The 20,976-nt window shown below is 47.3% G+C and overlaps 3 protein-coding genes across 5 annotated transcripts in view; 1 reads left to right on the top strand and 2 right to left on the bottom strand.

Annotated features, from left to right (window-relative positions):
- Positions 1–3,188, bottom strand: part of MBD6 (methyl-CpG binding domain protein 6) — a 28,125-nt gene extending 24,937 nt beyond the window's left edge. The window contains exon 1 of the mRNA XM_081900709.1: positions 2,993–3,188. The gene's annotated coding sequence lies outside the window, so the exon portion shown is untranslated. The remainder of the gene's footprint in view (positions 1–2,992) is intronic.
- Positions 3,189–7,516: 4,328 nt separating this feature from the next.
- DDIT3 (DNA damage inducible transcript 3) lies at positions 7,517–14,854 on the top strand. 2 transcript variants are annotated; one of them, XM_081900780.1, is made up of 4 exons: positions 7,517–7,672; positions 9,849–9,896; positions 12,918–13,081; positions 13,917–14,854. In XM_081900780.1, the coding sequence occupies exons 3-4, from the start codon at positions 12,941–12,943 to the stop codon at positions 14,340–14,342; spliced, it is 567 nt and encodes a 188-aa protein (XP_081756906.1). In that variant the 5' UTR covers positions 7,517–7,672; positions 9,849–9,896; positions 12,918–12,940; the 3' UTR covers positions 14,343–14,854. The 2 variants fall into 2 exon arrangements, with proteins under 2 accessions (XP_081756906.1, XP_081756905.1); XM_081900779.1 differs by having other exon boundaries at positions 13,914–14,854.
- MARS1 (methionyl-tRNA synthetase 1) overlaps positions 14,809–20,976 on the bottom strand; it is a 25,616-nt gene continuing 19,448 nt past the window's right edge. Inside the window, exons 17-22 of one of the 2 annotated variants that reach the window (XM_081900720.1) lie at positions 20,864–20,968; positions 20,432–20,615; positions 19,187–19,258; positions 17,271–17,297; positions 16,260–16,325; positions 14,809–15,139 (exon numbers count right to left, since the gene is read on the bottom strand). In XM_081900720.1, the coding sequence (XP_081756846.1) occupies positions 15,011–15,139; positions 16,260–16,325; positions 17,271–17,297; positions 19,187–19,258; positions 20,432–20,615; positions 20,864–20,968 (583 nt within the window). In that variant the 3' untranslated portion in view covers positions 14,809–15,010. The remainder of the gene's footprint in view (positions 15,140–16,259; positions 16,326–17,270; positions 17,298–19,186; positions 19,259–20,431; positions 20,616–20,863; positions 20,969–20,976) is intronic. The other variant, XM_081900721.1, reaches the window with a different exon arrangement.

Here is a 20,976-nt window from a genome sequence, read left to right as displayed (position 1 = left end):
TCTTCTAAAAGTCTGGTAGTTGTTTTTCTCTTTGACATCTGGTGGGAGGGCGTTCCACAGGGCGGGTGCCACCACCGAGAAGGCCCTCTGCTTGGTTCCCTGTAACTTGGCTTCTTGCAGCGCAGGAACCGCCAGAAGGCCCTCGGAGCTGGACCTCAGTGTCCGGGCAGAACAATGGGGGTGGAGACGCTCCTTCAGGTGAAGCTTTAGCCCATACTGCAGCCTCACACCAAGAAGCTTCAGCTGTTGATTTTCAACTCTCAGTAAAGGAAAAGAGTGGCTACCTGAATGGGTGCTAAAGTCCGCAATGGGACAAGTTTTTCTGCAGAGATGCGCAGATGTCATACAACTGGTGTTCAGGTACAAAAGGTCAGAGATCGTAAGAGGACAGCAGCCTTACAAGTCAGTTCAAAACAGTTAGTGCCCCACAAAATGCCTGCAGGTTACTAGCCCATCTGCTCACACAAACTTGTACTACAGTTTACAGGCTATCTTCACCCGCTTTCATAAAGCTTCTCTGACTGGTTCCCTGGAGGCAATTCTTACACACCCCAGACAGTCAGGAAAATTGTTATTTTGAAACTGGGAAATCTAAGCCCATTAAGACAGCTCTGGATTAGAGAGTAGGCTGCACAACAGGTCAAATACCACCTCAGAGCAGTCTTAAAACCCTAATGGCAAATAGAAATCAACATTAGGGTTGCCAACAGGAAAACCAACAACAGCATTGCCTGTTTTAGTGCCTTTAAAAGCTGCTTGATATGTAGAAATCAGAAGAAAGAGCAGAGCAACCATGGATCAGTTTAAAAGCTGACAACCATAGTCACCTCGAACAGCTCCATCTGAACATGTCAAACTCAGAAACCCAGGGAAAACATACCAGAAGGGGTTAATAATAGAGGCAGTAGCATGCCAACAACTGGCTCCATCTCCTGCCACTCATTGGTAGAGCCAGATGTGGGTGGGGTTAAGCCACTATAAAAATTAAGCCTCCTGCCTCAAGCCAACTAGTTATGGAAAGGCTAGTGGAGGGTAGAAGGTAGAATGCTAGCTAGCCCAACTGAGGAATCATCCTAGAAGGTTGAAACAGTAGGAGAGGTGAAACATTTCTCCCTTTCAGAGAGTTGTATGGTATTTACCTTGCAACTTCTGAGAAAGCAGGGAGTGATTTTTTATCTCAAAAACACCAAAGAGGGAAAACTGGAATGATAGCAAAACACCCTCCTTCTTTAATTAAGCAGGATTTGTCTTTCGAGACGGACAGATGCCAACAGTATTTGTAGCTGCTGTTGAGACTAGGTGCAGCATAGAGGGAAACCTGCATTCTGCACCCAGGAAATCTCGCTGTGGGAGGAACTGTTGGGAAGAAACAGCCAGATCATCCTCAAATGACAGTGCACTGGAAAATGCTTAGACTCTCTTGGTTCCGCTCCTTGGGGATCCAGAGGTGGAACGTATAAAAATCATGTAAGGGCCTCACAGCAGAAGCCTATTCTGACCTGTGGCGAGAGAATGGGAAAGTGAATATTATGCTACTGGCACAGGGTAACCCTGGCTGCTTCATTGTCTAGCTATGTGATCTGGCTCTTCTAAAATGGCATTTATTTTCAGTTCAATGGCATGTGGAGAAAAGGGTAGGCATCTCATGTATTGTATTGCTGGTGTTCTGATTATTGAAACACAAGGCCAGGTCTGATTATATTCTGCAAGGTGTTGGATATTCTGTTTTTACCATTTTCAACAAATGCACATCTAGAATTTGCCCAAAACCATGACACAGACCAGAAACAGAGAAGACTCAAACACAGCTCTTTTGTGGTACTAGCATACACTTCAAACCTAAAGCTCTGAGATACCTTGAGGAATGAAGAAGCATAAACTAGAGACAATAAGCCTTTGCTATTAATTGCCACTGCCTGGATCCATGCAAGCCAGTCCCCTTCAGCAAGAACCAACTGCTATCCAAATGTCCCATTTGGACATTTTACGTGCCCTGGCTACCTAGAAGTTTCCCTGTTAGATGAAGAACAAGCAGGACAACAACATGACAGAACTTGTAAAAATATTGGCAGCAGTCCACCTTGAACTGGTGAGCAGCCAAGGGCAGTTGTGTGATTTGGAGCAAAAGACCCTAGGCTTGGAGAGGTCCCACGTCCTACTCTGCCTCGGACTTGCCACAGTGACCACAAGAAAACATATTCACCTCTTATTTCAGTCTGAATTATTCAGGAAGCTGCAGTCTCCTGAGCAGTCCCCTTTTGGTGCACTTAATACCTGTGAAATCCCACTTCTACTCAGCTCAGTGTGTATGAGTAGGGGCAGATTCGCATTGGAGGAGAAGCTCTTTCCTTACCACCCATTCAACAAGACCTGAAATTTATCAACACAAGAATGGGAAATGTGCAGAGACCCAGTTCCTGTTGCTGTGTGAGCCCTTTTGTAGGAAATTATAGTTGTGGTTGGTCATCCTTCCTATCCAAAAGAACTTGCCACCTGCTGTTGGGTGTCTGAAAAGTGGGGAGGGGGGAATCAAAAGTAGGGGCGGTGCTTCTAATGGTGTTGGCCCTACTCTTTCCTCCACCACAGCAGCAGCTGAATTGGGCAGAGTGAGGCCTGGACACCGCCTCCACCTCCAGGGAAGCAGAGGGCAGCCAACCCCTTTCCGACCTTAGCAGTTCGTGCGTGCATCCGGATTTTGGGTGGGTGGGTGGGAAGGTGCCTGCTGGAATCGCCGCCCGAGATTTCATTCCCGGCTTCTCCCCCTTCCCTGCAGCAGGGAGAGCTGCCCTCCAAGCCGCCTTTTCTCTGCCCCCACCGCCCCGCTCCGAAGGCGAAGCTTCCCTAACTCCGGCAGAAGTTTGAACTGTCAAGAGGGGTGGGCGAGGGTGGGCCACGGGCTCGCCTCCTGGCGCTGGCGGTCCCCGCGCCCGTGCCAAGTGCACCACCCGGCGCGCCTGCTGCCGCGAGTGCCCGGGGCCCCCTTGGCACTTACCTCGGTTCATGATGCCCCTTCCCCAGCTGCTGCTCCTGCTGCAGGCTCCAACTTGTCGCCCGCCCTCCCGGGGGCTGCGGGCGGCGCCCCCCGCCGCGGCGGGTGCTGGGTGGGTGGGGGGTCAGGCTGCAGGGGCTCGCGGTGCTCTCCGCCCCCACCCACCCCCAGCGCCTGTCTCGCTCGCTCCCTCCCCCCGGACTCGGTGCCAGGAAGAGGAGGGGGTTGAGCAAGGAGCTTCCTCCCTGGCATGCGCACTGGGGGCCGGGGTGGGGGCGGGGAGCAGCCCTGGGAATTCCGCTCCCGTCTTCCTCCGCTGCGCGCTCAGGGCGCACGAGCTGCGCTTGGCGCACGGGGCTCGCGGTAAAACGCGGCCCGGGGCTCGGGGGCTGAGTCGAAGTCCCGGCGCGGAAGCGGGAGCGGCGCTGCAGGATCCCTGTGGCGTGCTGTTTCAATACCGCGCCGTCCCTCTCTTCTCTTAAGGAGCGCTGGAAATCAAGCTGCCCTCCGTGGCGCCCCGGCTGAGCCACCGAGGGGCTGCAAAGTGGGGCGTGTGGGTTTTTCTTCAGAGTAGGGACCTCGGGGTCGCGTATTTCCTCGTCTCCCCGCCCCGGCATTGTACCGAGAAAGGGGCACACTGTTCGAGTAGGACTAGTGGTGCAGCAATTAAAAAACTGCTAAGCAGAGTCCGGTATGGCTTCTAATTGGATAGGGGAGCGTGTGTTGAGATGCCTGCATTGCAGGGGGGTGGACTAGATGACCCTCTGGATCCCTTCCAAGTAGGCAAACTTTGATTCAATTACTGTTTCACACCCACACCCCTATTCTTCTCTGCGTCACACGCACACTCGGATAAGAAGTCAACGAAGTGTTGACAAAGTGTTGACTTCGTACAGAGTTGTGCAGAGCATTACAATGAGACTGTGTGCCAACACTCTTGCCAACAGAAAGCTGAACTCACAGTTCATGTTAAGACACATCGGAATTGCCTTGCTGGGTCAAAGCAAAGGTCCATCGGTTTCTGTCATACTCAGCTGCTTGGCCCCAGCAGCAGCACTTGGAGGTGCCCTGCCTCTCAATGTGGCAAGCTCCATTTGGCTGTTGTGACTAGTAACAGTTCATAGACCTGTCCACTAGGATTAACTACACTTTATAGCAAGCTTCCCCAGGTGTTTTTGACTACAGATCCCTTCATCCTGACCAACGGTTTAAGTTGTAATAAAAAAATAATAATCCAGAAAGCACCAGATTGGGGAAGGTTGTGCTAAACCAGGGGCAGTGGCGTAGTGTGGGTTGTCAGCACCTGCGGCAAGGCAAGTAATTTGCACACCCTAACCCGTGGATTTGTGCCCCCTAACCCCCAGATGTTGCGCCTGGTGCGGCCGGGCCCCCCTGCACCCCCCACGCTACGCCACTGACCAGGGGTGGGGAAATTGTGACCCTTAGATGTTGTTGAACTCCAGGCAATGAGGCTAATGGTCAGGGGTGATGTGAGCTGGAGTCCAAAAACCTAGGAGGGCCACAGGTTCCCTGTCCCTGTAAATTAATGGTCCTTGGCACTCCTTGTGTCAGTGATCCTTGTGTGTGGTAGTGCTTATGACTATAAACAAGGTATGGTTAGCTTAGAAAAGTAAGGAACAAGCTGGTTTATATGGCAGAGGTGATGAAAGGCTGGTACTGGTTGGTACTCACATAACCCTGTTGGGTCTTAAATATTAAAGCACTGAAGAGGAAATCTAAGTGTTACACATGCAGCTTATGAAAGCCATAGCATTAGTCAGGGATTGAAAGGGTGCAGGAAGTGGACACTGGGGTTTGGGACACTTGCAGGGCACAAAATTTATGGGATAAGCAGGGAGTTGTATGAGAACAGCTGCATTAGTAAATGGAGAGAAACCTGCAGTTATGGTTCAGGGGGCCCAAGCTGGCAACATCTGAGTCATGTTTGGTGGTATAGCAGGAAATCAGTTTAATGAGGCCCAATAAATCATCTATGTCCAGTCCCATCCTGCCACAAACTCCCAGTGTGATTCTAATCAGAACAAGTCTCATGTTGGAGTTGAATCTACTTTGCATGAAGGACTCCCATGCAACTCCCACATTCAAAAGGCTTATTTGAGTCAAATCTATGGATGGTTCACTACAGCAGACACAGCTAGTTTGAGTGACCCAGAGATCTGCCATAATGAAGTCACAAATTGGTGCATCTCATTTCAATGGACCTGCTTCCAATGGAATCCAAGCAGAACAATGGAGCTGGAAAAGGTGGGGGCAATTATTAGTAGACTATAGTAGACTAAAGGATGCTTTATGTTATTAAACCATTAGCCAGGGGAAAAACTAGGCTTTATTTCACCCAGGTCAAAGGCCCAGTTTGGCACACATACCTCCAGTATTTGAATCTGGCTTTGAATTTGACTCTTTGGTTTAAATCTGTGTAGGTTTTAAATGACACAGAGCAGAGGTTGTCAAATTATGTTCAGCAGAACACTGTTTGTGTAGTTTATGTGAAGTCCTCAGTGAGATCGGTAATGGAGGGAAGGCTACTTCCAAGTCAGTTTTGCCTGCCCGTTTACTCACAACCAATCGTCCTCTGCAAAGTTGCATTGGGCATGTTTGACCATGTACTCTTAGTTTGCATGGGCCTAGCTCACAAAGCCTGGCTAGCACATACTGCACACAGAGTATGCAGACTAGAGTGGCCCTTCCACAACATGCAGGAGTTTCAGGGAAGACAGAGAGGTGTTCCGTGGCAGACAAGTAGATGAACAAAGGATTCATTGAAGACATTTGACAACAGCAGTAACTGGTCATGAAAGCTCAGGAACTGCATGAAATACAACAGGGAGATCAACAATATCAACATTGCATGTCTACTGAAGGTGACCTTCAAAAGCAATTCTAACTCCTCTTATTTAAATGTTCAGTCCTGTTTAAGAAATGCAAGTAGCACTCCCATTTTGGTGTTTTGCTTGAAAATTACATTCATTTTCATGAAACCCTTATAAAAGATTTAGGACTGGCATCTGGTATATTGTTTCAGCCAATTTTTAAGTAAAATAGTAAGCATGGATACTGAAAGCAATGGGAGTTTATTGTATGACTTAAAATAGCAAGTCTGACAGCTACTTATGTTAAGTAGCCTTAACTGTCACACCAGGACCAATTATGGAGGAACTCTTTATCCTGAACCCATTTTGTGGGGGGAGAAGTGAGGCAGTTGCTAAATGTTCCTGTTTTATGTTTCTCTTTCCAGACCATCACCACCTCTGTAACCAGGATGGGATACTCTTAATGTGGTGTACACATACTCATAAGTAGTCTGACAATTTGTCATTTGAAATCTTAAAACACATTACATGGAAGCAAATCAAACTGTTATAGAGCTGGGCTGCACTTAAGCTACCTCCTCTCTTTACCTCTTATGAGATTCCTCCTCCTGGAGGCATGTTTAGAAATTTATTTTATGGAATGCAACAATGCATTATTCAACTAAATTAATTTGTAAAGAAAAAACATATGAACGATAAAAAGTTGGTCCACAGGCAAAAACGTTCTTTTTCAACCAAGCCTTGGGCTGTTTTAACAGGTCTTTATCTTTTTAGATGTGTGTAGGGGTATTGGTTTGTTCTTATTAGGCACTTTGTGGTTTTATTCTGTATTTTTATACCATGAACCGCCCTGAGATCTTTGCATGTAATATTTTTTTAAAAAAAATGTTAATTCTTATCTTTAATAGAACTACAAGTACACGGGCGAAATTCAGCTCCTTAAAAGGTCTTCCTCCTCCTTTCTCACACAGGAGGGAGATGCCCATTGAGATGGCCGCCTGCTGTGACCCACCTTAAAAACAAAGAAATGTGGTTTCCCCCCCATTCCAGAACCTGTTTTTATTCACATGCACATATGCATTTATTACATAAAGCTGACGCGGTGAACAGACTTCTCTGACCGAGCAGCGATTTTTTTTGCTCAGCGCTTTGTCGTCGTTGCCGCTGTCCCTCGTGACTCGCTCCGCCTGGAAGGCCGCAGACGGGCCAGTGCGAGGCTTCCGCTCCCTTCCCCGGGGAGGCCTGGCCCTTTAACGGAGCGGAGGGCGGGGCGTGACGTCACGAGGCTTTCCCACCGGCCCTCCCCCCCCCCCGCCCGGCCTCCTCGACGTAGCTGGGCCTAGTCCCTTCTGAGGGCGCTCTGTCAGTTCGCGGGTGGCCGGGCGGGGTGAGGGAGCCAGGCGCGCCCGGTGTGAGAGGCCCAAGGTCGCGGCTCGGGCCTCGGCCTCGCCCGCCGGTTACCAGGACGTTGCATCACCCTCCCCGCATGACTCACCTCCTTCAGACTCGTGACCCTGACGGGAGGGAGGAGTCACTTCCGGGGGCGACGCGGCAGTCTCCACCCGCCCTTGGGGAGGCGGGGCGCGGCGGAAGGGCGGCGGCGGTTGGGCGGGCGCGCTCCGCCCGAGGCAGGGCCCGGCGCCGCCGATTGGCCGCGGGTGGCGCAAGGGTTGCGTCATGCGGGGGCGGGGGGCGGGGCCGCGCTCGAAGGACCAGCCTGAGCCGAGGACGCGCTCGGCAGTTGGAAGCCGGCAGCCGCGCAGCGAGGAAGAGAATGAGCCGCGAGGGGAGGATGAGCCGAAGCCAGCAGCTGGGGGACCGGATCGCGGGAGAGAAGGGGCCGCGGAGGAAGGTGCGAGGGGCGCCTGGGTCCTCGGGGGGGGGGGGCGAGTTCAAAACGGGGAGGGGGATCTTCGGCTTGCTTCCATTCTTTCTCCCTGCTTCGCAAGTAAAGATATGCCTGGCTTTTTGAGGAGGGGGTCTCCGCGTTGCTAAGGCGCTTCTAGAACTGGGAAGTGAAAGGGGGGAACTAGCCCCCGCCCAGACTTCATTCAGAGTTTGCGCCCCCAGTCCGCGTGGCTCCCCCTGTCCCCTAAACAGGCAGGTAGGAGGCACTCTGCTTTTAACTGGGTGCCCCTAAAACTGACCCGACCATTAAGCCTTTGCTTTCTCCCCAACCCTGCTCTCCACACAGAGAGAGCAAAAAGCTCGATGGACGGGCCTGCTTACTTTAACGGCGAGAATGAAAAAATAGAGATGTAAGAGGCTATATTCGAGGTTCCTAGGGGTGCTGATGTGTAAAGAAGGGTGTCTCCATTAAAAAACTCATTAAGCAAAAATCCAAATACAACTGAGGGAATTGCAAGTTTAGCAATGAATTCAGGGAACATGGGCACAGCTTTTTTATTTCAAAAATTCTGCTGGGATGGGAACCGTTTTTTCATTGCCTTTTGCTGGCATTCATATATTTCAGTGTGTATCTGCTGAGCTAATGGAAGGGAGAAGATAGCTGCTGTACTGGGTGGTGGATAAACCCCCTAAATTTTCCTAGTTCGCTTCACTTCCAACATGGAGAGGGAAACACTTATTGGTCTTGTTTTGTGTGCTAAAATAGCTTGGAATTATGGGCTCTCTGCCCGCTCTTGAGGCTACATCCTTTCAGACAGCTGTACGTACTGTTGGTTTCTGCCAAGAGATGTTGGAGCGCAGCTTTTTTCACTGCAAGCAGTTCTGTGGGTTTAGAAAACAAAACCTGCCTTCTGTGAGAATTTAGGGGTGCCTCAGAGGAGAGGGAAGCAGGATGCCCCCGTTCTCATTTATGCAAGCAGTATCCCCTGTAAAAGACTGCAAAGCTGCCTGCTGGGGCATGCAGATGACTTGAAATGCCTGTTTGCATGGCTCCTTGGGGATCCTTTTCTCCCCCAACAGGCTGCATAACAGTTCCTCGATCCCCAACTCTTCTGGTTTGTTGCATCACTCAGGGCTGATGAAAACCTGTGGTGCATCCCTGGTGCATGCTGCATTCCTATGGGGTTCATGCCACTGTTGCTGCCTTGCTCTTCAACTCAGGGCAGTGCAGGGTGTCCTTTGATCTGTCTAGTGGACCCTTGCAGAAGAAATAGGGGGTAAAGTCTCTGTACAGAGAGATAAGTGGCCTTCTGACAATTTTCTTAAAACAGTTTTTCAGGCAGCTTAATTTCAGGACCTTTGCATTTTGTCAAAAGGTAGTCTCTCTACAAATCATAGGTTTAAAAAAATTGTGAGGCCATATCCTGGATCGTCCAAGGTCTTGAGCAGTGCCATACAGTTGGACCTGTGTCAAAACCTCTGCTCATCTCTTAAGTTCATTTGGTGACCTTTGGCCAGTCACTATCTCAGCCTCACCTATTGTGCAATGGAAATAATTGTATGCTGTGCCAGGTTTTTGGAAGGGTGGGATACTAGCATAATACATTTCTCTCTCATAGTTCTCCCAGCTGCACAATGGATGCACAGGGAGTGATAAATCTAAAAGCCTCAATTTTGTGTGTTGAAAAGGGCCTGAGCATAGAACGTCACAGTATCAGCTGCAGCCAATAACACAACCATTACAAGGGGAAAGTCATGGGTTATCTGCATTTGACAGTCTCTAATTCTGCCAGGTTCTGTTATTTCAGAGCACCGAGACTTCAGAGACCCTTAGGTAGACTACTTTATTGAAAGCAATCAATGCAGTGCATCACTTCTTGAATTTATTTTGCCTCTGGGGTTGGAAGAAGGAAGGAGATAGTTTCCAAGCATGTGAGAGCAATGGGCACTCCCTTCGAAAATAGAAGCAAAGCACAGTACAGTGTCTTAAGAACTGATGGAAACAATCTGAAAGAGGGCTGTGCCACAGTGCCATTCCACCTTGCTGCATAGCTTAAAGTGATAGGTGTTGCCTGGGTATATTTCTCTCTGCTACCTCTGCAGTGGAAATGGAACAAGATCAGATCATTATGCGGTGGCATCAGTAGTCAAAATATAAGTCTCTCCTCTTTTTCCCACAGCTTCGAATGAAAAATCGCATCCTAATACACCATCACACTTGAAAACTGGTAAGAATAATTTATTCTGATTTCTGCAATGAATCAAAAAAGGCACTTAGACTTCATAGAGTGAGGTGTACGGCACTCGGGCAGTCCGTGTGTTTAGACAACAGATGTTGGACTTTGGATGAAGGGGCTGCTGTCCTGTTTTGCTTGGATGTAAGGACTGTTGAACTCAAGTAGGGCTGAACCTCCGGAGTAAACGTTCATTGCGTTGGTGTCACAGCCTGTCAGTTTCTATGACAGACACAGTATCTGACTGCAGCTGCATTGATGCAAACAGGTACTGCTTAGCCAAGCAGAGAAATGCAGTGGGATGTAATTGGCATTGGGAGAATGGGGTGCATGGAACTAACAATGCAAGTAAGTAACTTGTTCCTATTTAACCATTGCAGGAACATTCAGAGTTGGCTGGCCTTTGTTCATGTGAATGCAGCTCTGGTCATCCCAGGTCTACCATAAGTGAAACCATAAAATCCTAGTTTAAGATTTAGGGGGGAACCAGAGCAATGTTTTTTGTTTTGCTTTGAGAGGGGGGTGGCTGAAGGAGAGGAAGTTCTGTGAACAGGAGTCCGCTCACATGATTTTGGATACAACCCTATATTTGCAGGGTACTTTCTCCCTTGATGGAACTCAAGGTTGCATTTAGCTGTGTCTTGGGAATTATTCTATCTGTGCATCAATTAGGTTCCACCTTGCTTAGTTTCAGTTTCTGTACTTCAGGCCATAGCCCTGGAACCTGTGTCTGGACTGCATCTTAATATAGACAGTATTCCTTACAATGTCTTGTTAGGTATTACTTTAAAACAAGGCTTTACCTCCACTGGGACAAATCTGTAAAATAGAACCATAATCAGCGTTATCTCGTGATTCTATGATTATATCTCAGAGCAAGGGATAAACCATTTCTGTTTTCTGCTGTGTCTCCTGGAGAAAAGCAGCTGACACAAACATAAATAAACAAATAAGCAACTGTGCATCATGATTCTAGAAAAGAATTTGTATGGCTTCCATTGCACAGCAGGTTATCCATGCCTTGCACTCTAGCAGGCAAGGGGCCCCCTCACCACCAGGTGATGATGGTCTCTTTACCTGCCATCAGCCCCAGCCAGCATGGCCAATAGTAAGGTATGATGGGAGTTGTAGTTCAGCAGCAACTGAAGAGCCACGTGCCCCCTTGCCTTCCTCTAGACTAGTCTGTGTTATAATCACCAAGTCAGAGAGTAATGCAACTGAAGAATGGTACTTCTACTCAAGGCATGTTCCAGCCTGCCCCAGGGCCACAAAGAAAGGAAAGGCTTAACATCTGCGGCTGCAGGAATGCTTGGCTTGGCACTCACAGACTGTCTTGTGACAGTGACTCAGCTCTTATTTCCAGCATGAGAAATTTCCAGTGTGAAAGGTACTGAGATGTTAACATCTGTGCTGGTCTCCCTGGGCAGGATACCTTATGCCCCTAGGAAAGGTCATGAATATGAGATGTGCACACTGTAGCCAGCCATGCAGAGAAACACCAGTTTCCTAAAGTAGTTTTAAAAAATTCCTTTGAATCAGGAAAGTAACTTAATAAACCCTGTAAGGCACATGTGGCAGTGGAAGTCTTCAGGGACACACCAAGGATGGTGCACTTGTACAGTGTGATATTTGCTCAGAAGCAAGTCCACTGTTGAGTGAGTTTTCCTCTTAAGTACATATAGCAGAAAAGGGGAACCTGTTCAGATGTTATCGGCCACAGCTAGCCTAGTGATGTTCAATGACAATGGGAGCTGCATATGGAGGACTACAGGTTCCCCACCATAGAAGGGTAGCCACATCGTAATTGTAGGCTACAAGCTTCATTGGCTTCACGTGCATATCAAGACTGTTGGTTGGCATCTGTCTGTTTTGAGAGACAATGGAGTATTACTGAGCCAATAGCGACATTTATTGAATTGAAATGGGTCTGAGTACTTCAGGGAGTTATTTGTCAAGTAGGTAAGTTGTGTTTTAAGATGGCTGAGCTTCCAGTGTCTCTCCTGAGCCCATCTATATTTTTGGAAAGTGGTTTTTATGGTTATGATGCATTTAAACACCACCTGAGATATCATCACCAAATTTCTGCATGTTGGTTCCAGAGATAAAGGAGAAAGGTATTCTATGTTTGAATACATTTGGACACCATTTGGAATCAAAATGAGACTGAACCTTTCAAAACTGCACTATTTTTTTGGTTTCTTAGAATTCCCAATCAACACTCAATATGAAATAGCTTCCAAACAGCTAATAGCAACATCATTTCTAAATTGGTGACACCTTTTGTGGTCTTTCAGCTCTATAACTAAAAGGTGTGAACCAAAAGTAGCCATCCTGTAGTAATGATCCATCTCAGCACTCTGGGTGGCCTGTAAGCCTTTAATTGTGCTGTGCTTGCATAAGATTTTTTTCTAAGACATCTCCCAGTGTGGTTAGGCCAAGCCACCCTCCTTGTCAGTGCAGAATAGGAGGCTGTCTTTCCGGTAGAATGAGGCACACTTCTTGCTTCCTGTTCCCATGTGAAAGCTAGTGCTGTTTGAATGGCAGAAACTGGATGGGGGAGATGCTCTACCCAGTCATTTCTATAGCATAGCCCCTTTTTTATCTGGCATTCATTATCAAGGACCAGGGAGACCCTAGCTCAAATCCCCATTCAGCCATGAAGCTTACTTGGGCCAGTCACTCTCAGCCTGACTTAATTCACAGGGATAAAAGGTATGCCTGGATAAAATGGGAGACAGGGAGAGAACCTCAAGGGAGCTCAAGGTGGCATACAAGGAATGGTGGGATAAAAAAGCAATGACAAACAGATTTTCAGGGCTCTTTTCTTTTTTGGGTAACAAATGGATAGGGGTCTCCTTGTAATGAATTCCAGGGCTCCTTGTCTTTTCCTATTGACCTAGAACAACTCCGTGGGGTCTGGGGGCTCTGCACACCCATCCATCCTCCCTGTGCACTTTTGAATTTGTATTGCTAGCCCAGGTCTCTTGACACACACCCCATCCTCCTTTCTTTCAGACAGTGCTGGCTGTACCTGAACCATGATGGCAGAATCACTGCCCTTCTCTGTGAGCACCCCAGTGCCCCCGTGGGAGCTGGAGGCCTGGTATGAGGACTTGCAGGAGGTGCTCTCCTTGGATGTAACCAGCAGGACAGACCCCCCAGTAGGGGGACAGGAGCAGGTGAGAAAACTGAGGAAAGCAACTTTCCTAGCATCTTGTATGTCTCTTGTGTACAGCATCCCAGAGGTGGGTAGATTTCCCTCTTAGAGTTTTCTAATTCTACTTCCATTGGCTCTGCATCACATTTTGCTTCACTTGTCCTCCCAAACCATTAAAAAAAACCCCATGAAAAAACAAAATTAGTGTGGTACCTTTAAATTTGGGGAACCTGGCAAGCATCTGTTTTACCACTTATGCAGAAATTTGATAATCTTAACATGCTATATAGTTTTCACTATAGCCTATTCATAATGATGGTAGAGAGAAACACTGGAGCAAATCCTGTCATGCAGAAGAGGTAGATATTTCAGGAATTGATGGGGTGGGGGTGTCCAATACCAACAACTCCACATGACACGGATGGGCTGTCAAGCCTTATCTTTTATGCTGTGTCATTCACCTTTCACATGCCCATTAGTGGGGTTTTTTTTTGGGGGGGGTTGCCTATAGACTGGCTTCCCTAGATAATATATACCTCTTTCTGTGCTCTTAGGTGTGCACTGTAGCTTCTATTATAGCTTAGAAACTGCTTTCTGTAGACAAAAGTAAACCAAATGTGCATATTTGGTTGCATGCATACCTAATCCCATTTGTATCTCTCATACTTTCTTCCAAGGAGCTCAGGGGACTTTCCCCACTTTTTAATCATAACAACCTTGTGAGGCAGCAACAAGTCCAAGGCTGCCCCAGTGAAGATGGACCAGGAACCCTGGTCTTTGTAGGCTAGGGATCACTCTGGCTTTAGAAGGTGAAGGCAAATAGTAGCTCTCACCATCTTTCCATTTTCCTACAGAAGGAGTTTGATGGTGTTGACACTACTGCTCTGCTGTGGAACCTGGATGCTTCCAATCCCTTGGAGCCCAGTGGAAGTGAAGCAGTTGGAAACTGTGAGCTGGACCCTGATCTCACAGCTCAACTCCTGGAACTGCTAGCTGAGGAGCCTGCGGGACCTGCTGAGTCAGACTCCAGCCACAGTTCCCCGGTGCAGACTGGGACAGATGATGATGAGGGGGTGTCTACTAGCCGGAAGAGGAAGCATGGTGGACAGCCCCACGGAGGCAAGAGGCAGCGGGGCAGAGAGCGGGAGCAGGAGAATGAGCGCAGAGTGGCTGAGCTGATGGCCCACAATGAGCACCTCCAGAAAGAAATAGAGCGTTTGACTGCAGAGGTGGAAGCAACAAGAGCAGCACTTATCCAGCGTATGGTGAGCCTAAAGACTTAATGGATCTGGAGAACTTACTTCCTGTACTGATGACTCACTTGCCATGGACCAAACAGAACAATACTTTACTGCTCCCAGCTTTAGCATCTATGACTTTAAACAACATGTTAAAAAAGAAAGTGTCAAGCACTTTCCTATACAACAGAGTAAACATTACCATCAGCTGGTAGGCCGGGGCTGTTCCATAGACTAACTCTGCAACATTACCTTGCAGGGGACTCAGATTGCTTATTTCTACTCTGGTTTAGTGAGCCCGCCTTGCTGAACTGAAATATAAAAGGTGATCATGCATCTAGACTGTGCCAGGCTATATATTCCAGAGGAAAGCCATCTTGGATGAAACTGCCTCTGCCAACCAGGCGTGTTCTTAACATAACCACCACCACTTCACTTGTGAAGAAAAATGTGCGAGAAAAAGCATGTATGTATGACTCCAATAATAGCTTTTGCATTTATAGGTACAGTATGTATTTAACCAATAAAATATTTATTTCTCACCATATAATCAAAACCTTTCAAAGGTTCTGAATTTTTCATTAATGGGATTACAAAATAGGAAAAGGGGCCACAGCAAAATAATTTAATGTTGTGAAAAAGTGAGAAACTCTCCCATTGCTGAAATACAACGAGCCAAGTGTCTGGGCAAGAGATGCTGCCTGCCTGACAATTCACTTTCTCTTTTTCGCTTTTCCCTCCGCCAAGTTGAGCTGCTTCTGTAGTTCTGCTAATTTTGAGACTGCAGCATCAACCTGCTTCTTCTCAGCATTCTGAGCCTTCAGCTGCTGCACGTAGTTATCCTAGAGAGAGAAACGAGCGGTAAAATATTGCACTCTTGCACAAACAGGAAGCAGGGTGAAGCCTGCAAGGCAAGAGTCCTGAAACACTGCAAGTTACAGTAGTTGGGACCTGCAGCCAACATGCTGCTCTGTAGAGTGCATTGTCCTGTCAGCCTTACTGCATCCCTCATCCCAAGTAACGCAGGCTGCCCCCTTAACTTTTCTATAAAGGTTGCTTTTGCCTTGCCTCTCTGCCCTCATGATACAAGTACTCCTGTTTCCAGGCCTAGTGCAAGATGGTGTGTCTCGCCCCCCCCCCCCAGTGTAATACTTAAGGAAAACAGAAACCAAATTAAACAGCATTGCTTTGCAGAAAGCGGTTCTCAGCTAGTGCAACCCATGCTTGATGCTTATACTAGTCCTCGTTTCTAAGTGGAACTTCACTCTTTCTGGAGGGAACTTCAAGGAAATGTGGCCCTCTAGGACTTTGTGACCCTTAGAGCTCTCTCCACCTGTCCCAAGCCACACCTTTCACTGCCTCTAGATACTACGCTTGATCTTAGCTAAAAGGCCGAGAAGCGATAACTGCACAACTGCAGAACATGTTCATTATTTACATGGTGGGTACATTAAAGTGGGTGTCCTAACCTGCAGTTTCCATTCACTGCCTCTATTTTACAAAGCTATTAGGCTGTGAATAAAGCCTCAGTAAACACAGACTAAAGCTGTCAGCAAATCTTGCTCCATTATATCACTTTTCTGTGACTAAGTGAACCATGTGTGTTTGCTGGTTGCCAGTGCTCTTCGTTACTGCATGGGATAGGAAACTATTTTAAAAATAGTTCACATCACAAGCCATTTTTAAAAAATGTTTAAAATGCAGCCTCCCCCAACCTGGTGCACTCCAAATGTTTTGAACTATATCACCCATCATCCTTTTGGCTAGCCCAAGTAGGGTTGATGGGAACTGAAGGGCATTGGGGTAGGCAAGAAGCTGAGTTATTTTGCAAGGCTACAACTGCTTGGCCACAGCTACTTTGCCATTGAAGAGATAATCATGTAGTTCTAGCTGTGCAGTTGGGCTGATTGGTTCATTAAAAACAAAAACATTAAAAACTAACAGTAAAGTGTGCAACCTTACCTGTTTGGCTACTTCTTCCTGAAGCTCCTTTGTTCCTACTGCCTGCTCACCTTTTACAACTTTTTGCTTGAAGGGGAGGGGCAAGAGAAATAAATCTAAATGAGTGACAGTATAACAGGCTTCACCTGCTTAGCATCCAGGAGACAAGGATAAGCAGAACTGCTTTAGTATAGGCCTCAGATGAAGCTCAGTTAGTGGCAGGCACAGGCAAAGAGTCACAAAAGCTTGAAAAGGTGAACTGCACTGTTCTTGGGGGGGGGGGGGAGAAGACACACATGCAGGATACATGCATGTTCATTAAGGTACCACTGCTGATAAGCCCTCAATCTTCTCCCAGTGCCCCTTTGCCCACTAGGGTATGAAGGATACCCATTGTTCTAGGTAGTGTTCCCAGAAAATAAGCAATGAACAGGCTTAGAGGCAGTAAATAGGAAATCATGTAATCCAACCCTGACTGCTTTGATAAATGCCATGCATTTTGCCTCTCAAGCCAGATGGCCTTGGTTAAGCAACAGAGGAAATTTACATTCTTGTCACACATGTGGATGGGTCAAATCTGAATCAGAAGTGAGTGCTGAGTGGAACTCAAATGATGGAAAACAAAATGTCCCTTGTAATTTGACTGAACTTGTCCTTAAGGTGGGGAAAAGTGAAGGATGTACTGGAGAGCAAAGGTTATATATACAAAAGTTGGAGAACTGCCTTTCCTCAACTTGACACCCTCCAGTTGTTTCACACTACAACTCCCAGCAGCCCTGGTCAGCACAGCCAATGGCTAGTGCTGAGCTGTAGTCCAAAACATCTGGAGGGCACACAGGGGAAGGTGGTGGGGAGCCTCAGGCCCTCTAGAATTCTCCACCTGCCACCCTTCTCACTGGCTTTTCCCGGGTTGAAATGTGTCCTTGAATTCTGACAATGTCTATTGCTTGTCTGACTGGAGGATAGTCAACCTTGTGCAAATGTTAGATCAGTGGAGAGCCACTCCTGGTGAGCAGGAAGAACATGTTTTACCTTCAAATTCAGAGGGAAGTCTTCAAACTGGAAAAAGCACAAAAGGATACGATACCACAGCCATGAAGAGCAGAGAGAGAGAAGCAATTAGGTGCCACAGCAGAGGAAAGAACTTTGCAAGTAGCCTAGAGCTCTATATACACACTAAAAATAAAAGCACCAAGGGGGAGGCAAGAGATGCTTGCCAGTGCTAGGGATGCAGAATCCAATTGCATCCAGCCAAAAGACACATTCGGTGGCTGCTGTGGATGCTGGGTAGATGACTAGCCTAGGAACTAAGCCATAGGTGCAAAGCAAAATATTAAGGGAGAGAGGCAGAAAAGGGTGAAAAGCACTGGAACAGTTTCCCCTGAAACAGTCACTTAGGCAGAACGAAATGGGAGATGTCAGAACGAGTCTCCCCAACTCTTTACCTTCAGAGTGTGAAAGGGTAGAAAGAGGTACCCTCACAAAAATCCATTTCTTTGTAGAAGTTGCTGACTCATGCAGAGATATGACAGGCAGGTTTCCTTGAGGTAAGACAACTCTGCTTTGCCCATGCATCCAACAAACCTAAATGATCCAGTCCCACACCTCATGCAGGGCAGAATGACCTGCCTTTTGCAGAAGCTGACTGGAAAGAGGTGTGGTCAGAAGAAGCAAGTCAGGCAGAGATGCTGGGGGCAACCTCCTTTGTAGAGGAGTACTTTGGGCTCCCACGAGCCTTTTCAGCAAATTCATTCATTTCCTGAGGCACACAAGCAGTTTTCTCATTCTGTCGCTCTGATACACAGTTTGGGAATTACTGTGTTGAGAGAGTGCAATTGTGAAATGTTTGGAACAGAGGGGGGCAGAAGTGTTTTTCTGGCCCCCAGCAGGCAAGTAGCTGCAGCTTACTGGGAGGAGTGAGGTGGCAGAGAGGTTGACATGGTGCAACTACATTAGCTGAGCTAATCTGGTACTCCTGCCAGTGTGTTTGCATCATGCCACCCTCCCTGCCTCCCAGTAAGCAGCAATGACTCGCCTGCCAGGTCAGGTAAGCACCTCCCCCCACATATGCTACTGGGTACAGGATACACTAAAAAAGGGTAAAGGGGCCCCTGACCATTAGGTCCAGTCGCGGACAACTCTGCGGTTGTGGCACTCATCTTGCTTTATTGGCCAAGGGAGCCAGTGTACAGCTTCCGGGTCATGTGGTGAACCAGAGCAGTGCACAGAAACGCCGTTAGCCTTCCTGCTGGAGTGGTACCTGTTTATCTACTTGCACTTTGGTGTGCTTTTAAACTGCTAGGCTGGCAGGAGCTGGGACCGAGCAACGGGAGCTCAACCCGTAACGGATTCGAACCGCCAACCTTCTGATCAGCAAGCCCTAGGCTCTGCGGTTTAACCAACAGTGCCACCCGCTGTGGCAGTTTTACTAACTTGTAAAATGGATGTGCTTCTTCAGTAGCTTTCCAGTTAATCCTCTGGCCATTCTGCTACTCTCAGAGTCCCAGCAAGGTATGGGGGTATCACGAGAGGGCCTTTCTCGTGGTGGCTCCAAGAATGTGGAACTATCCACAGATGTGCATCGGGCACAATTTCTGACAGCATTTGTCAGTTGCTTTGAAAACAGTTCATCATCATGAATCAGGTAGGCAGAACTGGAGTGTTTACAAGCTGAGGAAAGATGTTTATGCTGTGGCAACATTATGAGGAATGCAGTCAAGCTCACCTAGCAGTTCTTGAGCAATGCACGTCGAAGTGCCCTCTTCTTAATCAGTTCCTTTCCCCCCACTCAAGCCCGAAAGCAGAGGCTCTTCACAGTCCCATTCAGTTTTCTCTGAGCTCCTATAACTCCCCCTTTGTATTTTAACTAAACACTTACTCTGCCCACTCATTGCATGAGGTTCTCCCAGTGGAGCTCTACATCCATTGGCTCAGCTGCTTTTCCTTACCTGGCCACCACCAAAGCGTTTCCGCAGGTTTTCAATTTGTTCTGTCTCCAGCTTCTGGAATAGAGGTGTCACCTGGTGGGAAATTAAGGAGACAGGTGGGTCCACAGAATCCTTTGTGAACTTGTCCCATGCACGTGTTATGTGTATTCTATATGATTACTTTCAGAGCACTGGGCATCCCAAGAAACACGTCTAAGCATCTAGTCCCTATGTTTGCAGAGAAAATTTTGTAGCTATGTAAGTCGTAACGGTTAGAAGTAAGTAGGAGGATGTCAAAGAAGAACGTCAGTTTCGTTTCTTTGTTGCCAATTATGTTTATTGATTTTCCAATTTTAACCCCATTACACAAATTAATTCCAAATTAATGCAATATCGTTAAGAGGTTTCCCATGTGCTGGTCCCGATGGTTCTTATTCATTTCTGTTACAATCCATTTTACAAAATTATCACATAGTCAATAGATGCACTCTTAATGATTTCTATTTGTGTTATATTATGTAACTTTCAAAAAACTTCAAGTGAGGAACAATAACTTTTTCCTTTCCTCTTTTAATTTTTATTGATATATTTTCCATTTTTCTATTTATACATCATACACTTTCCATCATACAAAATTTCTTTACATACTTCCCAACCCAAAGCACCATAGCATTCTAGATGTACCTTACTTTCCTGATATCTGTTAATTTTCCAACCCTATTTTTCTCCTTTCAATTCCTTTATTGCTGTTACCTGTTGCTCAAGAAATTACCCTGCTTGTAGGTTAGTTTTACTATCATCTCTTTTTAAATATGCAGGAATCTCAGCTAAAGCAGCCATGACAGATGGCCACCCAACCTCTGCTTAAAACTCTCCAAGGAAGGAGAGGCCAAAACCTCCCAAGGGAGAGGTAACATACAGCAGGGCAGCATGTTAACATGAGCAGTTTGGCTGCTGCATTCCAGCTGCAGCTTCTGGACCAGATACCAGGACGGCCCCACACAAAGCCCATTACAGGAGTGGTATTCCTTTTAGCTCCCAACTCAGTGATCTTTCTCCCAAACACGCTAGCTATTTAAGTGCTGGGATTATATCTTATTTTTAATGGAGGACCATTCTGCTATACAAGCCTGAAGAGGTACAGTCAAGAAACAGGTTTACCATCTTATCTGCCATTGGAGACAACTGGACCTCGGTCATAGCTTAGAAAAGACTTTAGCCACAGTTCTGGCACAAGCTCTATAGCCTTCTCTCCCCGGCACTTACCGTGCCAATCTGATGCCCAGCAGGCAAGGTGCAGACAAAGTCGTTGGTCACCACGTTGTAGTCAGCAGGAATGCACAGCTGTTCTTGGATTGCAGCACTCACACTGGGCATGTAGGGTTGCAGGATAACAGATAGCAAGGATGCAATGTTGACAGCTACCCCTATCACTGTGCTTGCTTGCTTCCTAGGAAGATGAAATGATGCTTGTTAATTTTCCTAAGAAGATTAAATGATGCTTCCTCCCTGTGGGAGGAAGGAGAGAAGCCAAGAAGAGGAGATGGCCGTCTATATACCAGAGCTAAAACACGCCTCCCAAAATAAAGCACTGGTAGCTAGCTCAGAGCAAAGGGGGAAACATTGTTCTGCTTAGTTGGCTGGTCTGACTAGAGGGCACCGTCAGAAAACAGCCTTTTCCTTGAAGCAGAGACTCACTTCTCAGCCTCGCTGCCCTTGATCCGTTTCCAGGGTTCATTGACCTGGAGATACTGGTTGCCAAGGCGAGCAATGTTTAGGATACTGCGCAGGGCATCACGGATCCTGCAGGA

The sequence above is a fragment of the Podarcis melisellensis genome (assembly GCF_964234715.1).
Source record: "Podarcis melisellensis genome assembly, chromosome: 2".
NCBI lineage: Eukaryota > Metazoa > Chordata > Lepidosauria > Squamata > Lacertidae > Podarcis > Podarcis melisellensis.
Note: the sequence above shows the minus strand (reverse complement) of the source record. Positions and strands in the feature narration are given on the sequence as shown.